Source organism: Gastrolobium bilobum, unplaced genomic scaffold (genome assembly GCF_033153095.1).
Source record: "Gastrolobium bilobum isolate Gb01-03AN ecotype WA unplaced genomic scaffold, APGP_CSIRO_Gbil_v1 utg11781, whole genome shotgun sequence".
NCBI lineage: Eukaryota > Viridiplantae > Streptophyta > Magnoliopsida > Fabales > Fabaceae > Gastrolobium > Gastrolobium bilobum.
The window spans coordinates 16,347-26,024 of NW_026895233.1; the positions used below are offsets into that span (position 1 = coordinate 16,347).

At 35.6% G+C, this 9,678-nt stretch overlaps 1 protein-coding gene across 1 annotated transcript; it reads right to left on the reverse strand.

Annotated features, from left to right (window-relative positions):
- Positions 1-1,292: 1,292 nt before the first annotated feature.
- On the reverse strand, positions 1,293-7,512 carry LOC133301118 (uncharacterized). Its single transcript, XM_061500733.1, has 4 exons — positions 7,496-7,512; positions 2,778-3,732; positions 1,718-2,260; positions 1,293-1,394 (listed from the first exon to the last, which is right to left on the reverse strand). The coding sequence occupies exons 1-4, from the start codon at positions 7,510-7,512 to the stop codon at positions 1,293-1,295; spliced, it is 1,617 nt and encodes a 538-aa protein (XP_061356717.1).
- Between the last annotated feature and the right edge of the window lie 2,166 nt (positions 7,513-9,678).

Here is a 9,678-nt window from a genome sequence, read left to right on the forward strand (position 1 = left end):
TAGTTTTGGTTTTTTGTTTAAAATGCATGACCCGATCAAGTCACCGGTTTTGTCCGGGTTTGACTGGGTCAATGCATGACCGGTCCAATACTTGACCCGAACCGGTCTGATGACCGGTTCGTCAGGTTTTGGGTCGACTCGGCCCGACCGGGCCGAGTTTTACAACAGTGAATAAGAATATTTATATTTGCACATTATTTTTCCTACATCATTTGGAAACTTTTAGATAATAAAATAACAAAAACATGCATTCCAACTCATAATCTTTTTACCTTAAACTTTTCAAACAAATAAAGGACATTTGGATGAGTTTTGTTTTTCTTCAAAAGTTGCTTTTTTTCAAAAAAAAAAAAAAAAAAAAAAAAAAAAAAAAAAACAATTTTCATTTTTAGTTCGTCTGGATGTCCACTTTTAAAAAAAACAGAAATCATAAAAAAAGTCAAAAATTTACTTTTTTCAGAAGCTAAAAATTTTAACTTTTAAGAAAAGCAAAAGTCAAAAGTTAAATATTTTTTCAAAAACTAAATATTTTTATAAAAATATAAATAGCTTTAACTTTTATAAAAAGCACTTCTAAAATAAGGGAGAGATAATTTTTTTTTTTTTTTGAGAAGTCCAAACAAACGGCCTCAAAGTGCAAGACTGAGGTAATTATTTTCATGTGCAAGTTAACATTTCTCTTGCAATAACTAGCCACATTCTTGTTTTCAAGATTTTTATATGTATTTTTATTGTGGGATTAGATAAAGACGTGAACGATAGACAATAAGAAGCAATACAAAGAGAGCAAAGAGGAATATGGGATGTTTTAAGTTACAAGGTTCAGTGAAATTTGGCCAGAACGTAAAGCCAAAGGAGCTTCTAAGACCAACAAATCACGGACTTTTCATGGCCTTTCCTTTCATTCTATCCCAAAAGAAAAAAAAAATCTCTTTCATTGAAAGTATGACAATTCAGTGTCCTCCATCACATTGGGAAACAATAACGAACATGTTTCATAAAATACATTCCAAGACAACTACAAATGCTAAGATGCTTAGTTTAATTTACATAGAGGGAAAGAGAGAAAGAAATATTATAGATCACGGAACATTAGCTTGTGACCTTATGGTTTGTCAGAGTCAGAGATAACAGTTTAACTAGCATTGTGTGGGGTTTCTGGTGCATCTAGAGGCTACAAAGTGAGAATGTAGTTGGAAGCTCAATTTCCATCTTTTGGACTTGTTTATTCCTTGTGTGTCTTGAAATACATTAGAAACAAGAACGACATAGAAGGATTCAAGACTCTCATGCTACAATTCAGTAACTTCACCCTCTCTACAATTGCCCACCCACAGGTACAGAGTTGTGCTCTTACGTGATGGCAGAATTCTACAGCAGTCTCTCCTCGGTGACTGCAAAATAAGTTTATGATTATTAGAGAAGTCTAATATAAGATTATTAAATTATTCTTTTGAATTTTTAGGTGAGATGATTATTTAATAGGTATGAAAGCCAATGATTAAGTGATCACGAGTTTGATCCTCGTCATCCCAATTGTTTTAATACAAAACTTGAGACTACTAATTAAGTTAGAATAATCCTGTTCGATCCACATTTTGGTGGTTCAACATCCCATTTTCTTAGAAAGAAAGTGTGAAGTGCTCTTTCTCATTGAAAGAATGAATGGAAATAAATAGGACAATATTTTATTTTGTGTTTTTCTGAGTATTCTTACCTTTTTCCATCGCAAAGGATCTGGCCTTTTTGTAACTACGATGGAAGTGATTTTCTCCGGTGAATCCATTTTCCACCGGCAGTAAGGAGATTTAGATTTGTCACGAGAATAAACACCAACAACTCGTTTCGTGGCCGAATCATAATGAGTTCTGCTCATATAGTAAATGAAGGGCTTCTGACAGGGGTGTTTAGCAACAGGCCTTGTGTTGAATGCATATGCAGTGTAATCAGCTCTTTTATACCAATTTAGAAACGTTCTTGACGGCATCTCTAGTTCTCTAGGGGACAACACTCCCCTCAGGATTTGAACCACATAACCCCACGAAACAGAAATTGACCAATATCTGTTCTTGTCATAGCATATTGATTGTTGCATTATGCTAGCTGAGTCCTGATTCACAGATTCCATTAAGTGCCTCAAGCCTCGAACTCTTGTCATCCTTGGAAATATCGGTTGCACCACATCAAGGTGGTGCAATGATACTAGTGGAGCCACAGGGTGTGCCCCTAAAAGGCCTAATAAGTCTCCATACACATCATACTGCATAAGCAAGCCAATAGAATTAAAATCACACACCATTTCAAATAATAGTAATAATAATAAGGGTTAAGTATTTATACTTTTTAAAGGACACGAGTGGTGTCCTTTTAATTTTTCACATTATGTTTTATTAGTAAGACATAGTTATAATATGAAAAAGTTGTTCTTTTTCTTTTTTCACATTAGCTGAAGTAGCTGAGGAGAGAGAGAGAAAAAGACAATTTTTCATATTATAACTATGTCTTACCATTAAGACATAGTGTTAAACACTAAAAAATACAAGATTGTGTCATTTAAAAGCACAAACATTTTTCCCCTAATAATAATAATACTAATAAGGATAGCATCAAGGAAGAAAAATAAGTTTTATACCCATCTTAATAGTTGAGTTGATCTACTTATATTCAAGTACTTCGATTATTAATCTCACAAACCGTCAAATAAAAGTGAGATCAACCACTAAAATTGAGAGTGTAGGTTACTGTAATTTAAGAAAGCTATTGTTGTTAATTATTACCTGGTGAAAGCCAGCTTCCTTAGTGAGAGGCACTCCTAGCTCAGCCATGCAAGCATGAATTCTATCATCACTGCCATATAAAGCAGGGTAACGCTGAATGCAGCGATCTTGCATCTTTGCAAGTTCCTTGGCCAAAGGGTAGCTTATGGCAAATCCTCCACCACCATATGCCATAGCATATGAGAAATGTATGTTCTGAACATGGCTCTCAGATGAGCTACCAATATAATAGAAGTGTCTATGGTCATACTTGGAAAGAACTCTAACCACATTATCAACCACGAACACAGTGTCATCATCACCCATAACGAACCATCTCACATCCTTCATTCCAAGCTTCAATGTCTCTGTCACAACCCTTGATATCCTCAATGCAGACCTTTGTCCCTGACGATTCAAATATCTGAATTTCGAAGTGTTCCCTGAAATTCGAATCTCGGGTAACCCTTCATTTCTTTGAGTCCTCACATTTTTATCCAACCACACAACCCCTCTTGTTTGTTTAGGCCTCCACCATATTTTGATGTATTCTTTTCTAATGTGCCATAAGTTTGATGAAGCAGCTATCCCAAAAACAATATGTTTAAGCTCCGTTTCTTTTCTACCAGACATTTGATTAGGGGTTAACCGAACTACCACAGGGGATTTGTTTTCTTCTTCTTCATCTTCTTCTTGTGGTTCTTCTGCATGAGCACCAGCTTCTTCTTCTTCTTGTTCTGCTTCATCATTATTCTGTCTTGTTTCTTTCTCTTCTATTCGTTGATTCTGTTCAAGGGTAGCTGTAGTTGATGATATATTATAACTAATGGTTTGAAGGCGGTCTTGGGTTGTAGTGTCATCTAAAATGGTTGTGGAAGTTGAACAATCTTGTTGGTCATTGTTAAAGAGGAGAAGGTTGAAAGAATAGAGGATGTAAAGTACAATGGTTATAAGGATCAACCAAGTGATGATGCTTCTGGATCCTGTACGGAGCATGTGATGATGGGAAGAAGAGTACATTTGATTTGGTTTTCCAATTTTTTGTTTTGTTTCAGATTGGTTGTGACGATGATGGTGATGGTGGGAAGGAACTTCAAGCTCAGAATTGTTCGGATCACACAAAAGGGAGAGAGGGTATTACTCTTACTATTTTGTTTTCGTTTTGTGCTTCTAAGTGATGTTTGTTATGGTTGGAAGCGAAGTTGAATGCGGTTTAAATGGATGCTCAGGTTGACAATTGCATCACATTGTGCAACCCCAATTTTTTCTTTATCTGGATCTTGACCTTATTCCTTTGATCTAATGTATATGATAACTAACAATGAATATGAATGAATTTTTTTTATGCTACCGTATTTACAGGAATTAATTTGTCTGCCAATTTTCATTTTTTTTTTATAATATTTTTGCCTCGGGGAAAAAACATCTATTGTAATCTTAATAATTTAAAAAGTTTTCTTTAAATTATTTTAAAAGTTGACTTTAATTATCTAAATTAATAGACTTTAATTCTTTTGTTCAATTACCCAGTTTTTTTTTCTAGAAAAATATTTCTGTTATAATATCTTCTATTATTTATTTTTAAAATAATTATATAAACATTTTTAAAATAAAAATATTTAAAATTTGAACAAACTGAAATGATTTCCTACGTATATAAATATAGATCTAGATAAGCCTTGTTCATGAAATTTTTTTCACACCTTTAAACAATAATAATATTTTTTTAATATTTATATGGTAAAATCATATCTAAAGTTGTTGTACGTGCAGCAATAACAAGTGTATGGTTATTGATTAGACCAATACTATATGGGCTGACCTATGTGTATCGGGCCTAATCACACACGGTTGGGTTATCTGTTTCCTGGGCTGGTGTAGATGTTGATGATGTGATGAGTATGATTCTCCCTTGGCGCGATGATTCTGACTGGAGGTACCTGCAATGACACTCCGACGCTCAAGTCAGTATCAAAGTCAGGCTTATGTTGTAATCTTACTGAATTAGATTATCATACTTGGGCATGTACCCTGTGTTTATATAGTGAATCTGATGCCGCCTTTGATAGGAGGTATGACTTCTGATTGGTTGTTTATGGGCTGCAGGTTCAGCTGGTGCTTCCTTAGCCTTATCTCATTATGTCAGGCTATCTTTGTAGAGTGGTGGCAAGCCGGTGCTGTCTTATATTTATTTGTTTAATGGCGCGATGGTTTTTCACTTGTATCATTGTTTTCTTCCTTATCTCTGAAGTTATGTTGAAAGGCGGTTCTGGCGCGATGTTACCATCGCGCCATCTAATGCGCAATTGAGGACATCACGCCTTGTTTTGGGCCTTGTGGGTTTAGGCCTCGTTCTTTGGATTTTAACCTTTGATGGGCCTATTGTATTTTATCCAGATCAATGCCCCCAGCTCGCAGCTTTGGTTTTTACAAAGCCGGGAGATATACATATATTTTTTTATACGCGATATGTCTGTGGCGCGTTCACTTGATGTCGCATATATAATGTCGAAGAATCATCATTACTTAGCCGCTTAGAACAGTTGATTAGATGTTTAACTGTCAGAAGCATTAAATGCCATCGTGATTACGTGGGTGTTTAATGACAATCGTGAGTCGTTTTAAGCTTTAAACGTTTTACCTCCCTTCCACGTGCCCTTTTTTTTATCCGTTTTACTCAACATGTTTTAACCTTTTGGGTTTCCTTGCGGTGTCTTTTCATATTTGTACTGAGCTACTTAGTTGGAGGGAAATCACTCTAAGCATTCACCTTTGTTGCGAAAGCTTTCTTCTTCGACATTCTATTTCTGGGTTATCTCTCTCGATGTTGACACGTCCTACTTTTCATCTGTTCTTTCGAAGTATAAAACTAAGGCATGTTCTCTGCTCCATAGTTGCTTCATGTTCTGTTTTATAGTTGTTTTCTTCTTGCATGGGAGCTTGGGCATGTCTGATAATCACAAGTTTGTGGTTTTATCAGAACAGCCAAACGGTCTGGCTCTACCAGTCCTCCACACAGGCCCTTACCTAGGTCGAGGTCATTAGGGACCGGGGAATCGTGGCTAACTGGCAAGTGTGCTGCCCCCTGGAAGAGAGTTAAATTGAGTGATAATTGTTCTTCTTCTATCCGATGCTTTGAATTAGATCCACGTTCCGAAAATCTAATCGCAGGATAACCAGAACTTTGTCGCAACAAAGTTCATCTCCTTTTCCAAAAACTTTCCTCAAAATGACAGATCTTATTTTCATATCAAGTGATTCCACTTCGAATTTTGGGTTTGATCATAAGCTGTTAATACCCCAGACTCCGAGTCTTCCCCTTCAATTTCATCGCGCAGTATTTCGCCTTCTATCGTGCGCGATCAGTCAAAACAAAAAAGTCTGAGTCATCTGCCATTAAATGTTATTTACCCAGCTGGGTACCCATACAAGAAACGAAATTTTGACAACTTTAAGTCTGCATTTGCTAGCTCCTCGTCTACTTCTTCTAGCTCTACTAACACCTCCTCTTCTGAACCAAATTTTATCTCGCCTCAAATCAAAGAGATCATGACCAGGCGCGGTGCGGCTGATAAAAAGAAAAAATAGAAGCTTGATCCTGAGGCGAATGGCTTGAGTACGCGTGGTATTCGAGATGAAGAGGCTCTAGATTGGGTGTCTGACATTGTGTTAGACACAGTTTCTATCTATAGCTCTCTAGGGGAATTGGAGGAGCTGAAAGCTACTATTCATCTGACCCCTAACAGAGTTGCTGATGATAAATGAGAATTATCTATGGTTCCCATGAATGAGCGAGTGTGCTCATCGCGCACAAGCAGTTCTTCAAAAAATTTTCTTATGATGTATGCTTTTTATTTTTTAAACTTAGGAGTAAGGCTTCCTTTTTCTCCTTTTATCTATAAGCCGCTGGAACATCTTCATGTAGCTCCCTCCCAACTAACCCCTAATGCATTGGGTTTCATTAAAGTGTATGAGATGGTCTGTAAGGCTTATGGCTTATTTCAATCTCCCGAGTCATTTTTATGTTTATTCAACGTTTATGGGACGTGTTGCGAAATAAGCAAGTATACCGTTCGTTTCAAGTAATAAAATGATAAGTAAAGATCGTTTCCTCGAGGATTAATGCACCAAGTATTAATTTAGCTATTCCCCTTAAGTTGGAAAAGAAAATTGTTTTGATTTGTGAAAGTAAGTGATTGTTGTAATTTAAAAACGGAATTTTAAAAACAATTAATATTAAAACGCATGCAAGAGTATCAAGAATGACAAGAAAATATGAGATTGATTGAAATTTGTAAAAACACTGTAGCTAGGATGCACTTCACCTCCGATCCTCCCTTATATTCCTGTATTGTATTTTATAATTAACTAATTGATTTGCGCAGACAATTAATTATTTTCCTATAAAATAGTTGAACCATAATGTCTTAGTGATTTTAACCCTTAAACCCAATTAGAATCCTAGTGTCCTAGTAATCCCTCTTGAATCGTAAGAAAATGAGATTCTCGATTTTTGTCTTATTTTCCTACAAAATCGTGAGAAAATCAGTGACAAGGTATCTAAATGAGATTTATCAAATTAATAGTAATTCTAGCCCTTTTTATTCAAGATTGATCAAGATTCTTTCTCTTTTTGGCTTAAAATCATATATATGCTGGAGGCATATCAAATAATTCCTGGATTTGAACGTTGTTATCCTCAGCAATGTAATAGATCAAAGTTAGAAGCAATAATTAACTCTTTGAAGAAAAACATGGAACATGAATATCTTAAGAGATCAGACTGCTATGCATGTATAACTCCCTGTTAAAAACTTCAAACAATGCTTTTCAGTTTTATCAAGAAATTCAGATAATAACTTGAATGTTCCTCACTAGATAATTGTATAACTCTAATCACTCTAGTGTTTGATGGGTTCACACTCATTCCGTCATTGTAGTAGTAATTTCATAGGTTTGATCATATTCTCAAGTTCTTAAGATTGAGGAACCCAATTGACATGCATAGACTGATCAAAAGGTCTTTGATAGGTTATAACTTGGCCTGGTTTGGGGGTAGGAAACTTTTGGACAAAGGCTGATTATTTTGAGACTGGACTACTGAGATTTCTGACAATGCTTCCTTCTCAATCTTTATTTCTGCTACCTTTCGTCATTTCGGGATTCTTATTCCCTTTTTCACTACTTTTTTCTTTTCTTTCATTGTTTGCAGATGTTTTCTTTCTTTTCTCTTTTTAAGCTGCATTTTTGCATACCATTTTTCTTCTTCCTTACTTAACTTTTTTCTTTTGAGAAGTACCTTGATTCTTTTTCTTTGGATCGGCATTTCAATCTCTTTCAAGGTGTGTCAATGGAAACAGGGTTAAGTAATTTCATCAGGTTTTTGAATAAATTGGTCTAAGGCTCAAAAGGGCTTAACAATGGAAATTTTCTTCTAGGTAGGCTATTTGGCTCTAAGTTAACAAGAATAAATACATGTGCCTTTATCATGTCAATAATGCATGCAAGCTAGAGAAACAGATCAAGTTCTAGAAGACTACTACAATGAAGCCTCTCTGAAAAAAATTATATTTCTATTTAGACTCAATCCTCACAGTTATAATCAGGCTAGAATCTAATTTCAAAATTTCACATCAAGCATTATTTAAGAATTTTCATCAAAACGGTTATACAAATGAGCAATCATCATTCTCAGATTATAAAACAATTTAATGCTCCACAAATATCATGCTTCTTATGATTCACTCTATTTAATTGCTGAGTGAGCTTTTGCAAAATCTAGGAATGCTTGTTCAGGAATTCACTATTTTTTTTTTGGGTTTTTCATTTTTTTTCTAAAAAAAATTGAATTAAACAGTAAGTGAATTAAAACAGCAAAAGTAAAATAAAAAATTAAAGGTTAAAATATCTCCCCTTTTTAACAAAAAAAATATTTCTGTTAGATGTCTCTGTTGTGTAGTTTCGCAGTTAGCAGGTATCGCATAATGTATGCGCCCAATTCCCAGATTTAGAAAGTTGATGTCCTCAGCAACAAACTACACTAGTCGAATGAAGCTAATTCTGCGCAGGTGGAACACACACACACACACACACACACACACACACACACACTTGTTAAACAGTAAAACAGAATAATCATCAACTAATCAGTAAAACGGAGATATACTCAAATCCAAAATATCCAAACTAAATACTCAAAACAGAAAAATAAAATGCTAAAGTGAAATAAATGGTGAAGTATGTTTGATAAAAATAAAGTGAAATAAATGCTAAACAAAAAAATTAAGCATTAGAAACCTTCGGGTTTGTTACAATCATTAGAGATTCCAGAATGGAAGTGGACGAGTATATCCATGGACTTTGTTGTTAAAAATTACCAAGAAGTCAGGCTGGATTTGATTCTATATGGGTTGTGTTTGGTAGATTGACTAAATCCGCCCACTTTATTCCAGTCAAGACGACTCTCTCCACAGAGCAGCTAGCTAGACTATATCAAAGAGATTGTGAAGCTTCATGGCATTCCCGAAAGCATAGTCAATGATCAAAATCCGAAGTTTACTTCACGCTTCTGGGAAGCGTTACATGAGGCCTTTGGTACTGGAAGACATGCTAAGAGCATGTGTGTTAGAGCAGGGTAATGCTTGGGACAAGTACCTGCCACTGATTGAGTTCTCCTACAACAACAGTTATCATGCATGTCTGGGCACGGTTCCTTATGAAGCCTTGTATGGTCGTAGGTGTAGAGCACCTACTTGTTGGACAGAGATTGGAGAAAGACAGTTATTGGGGCCAGACTTGGTCCAAGAAACTACAGAACAGATTGAGATGATTAGAGAACGGCTGAAGAAAGCACAAAGTCGTCAGAAGAGTTATTATGATGTAAAGCACAGACCCATTGAGTTCTCTGAAGGGGATCATGTAT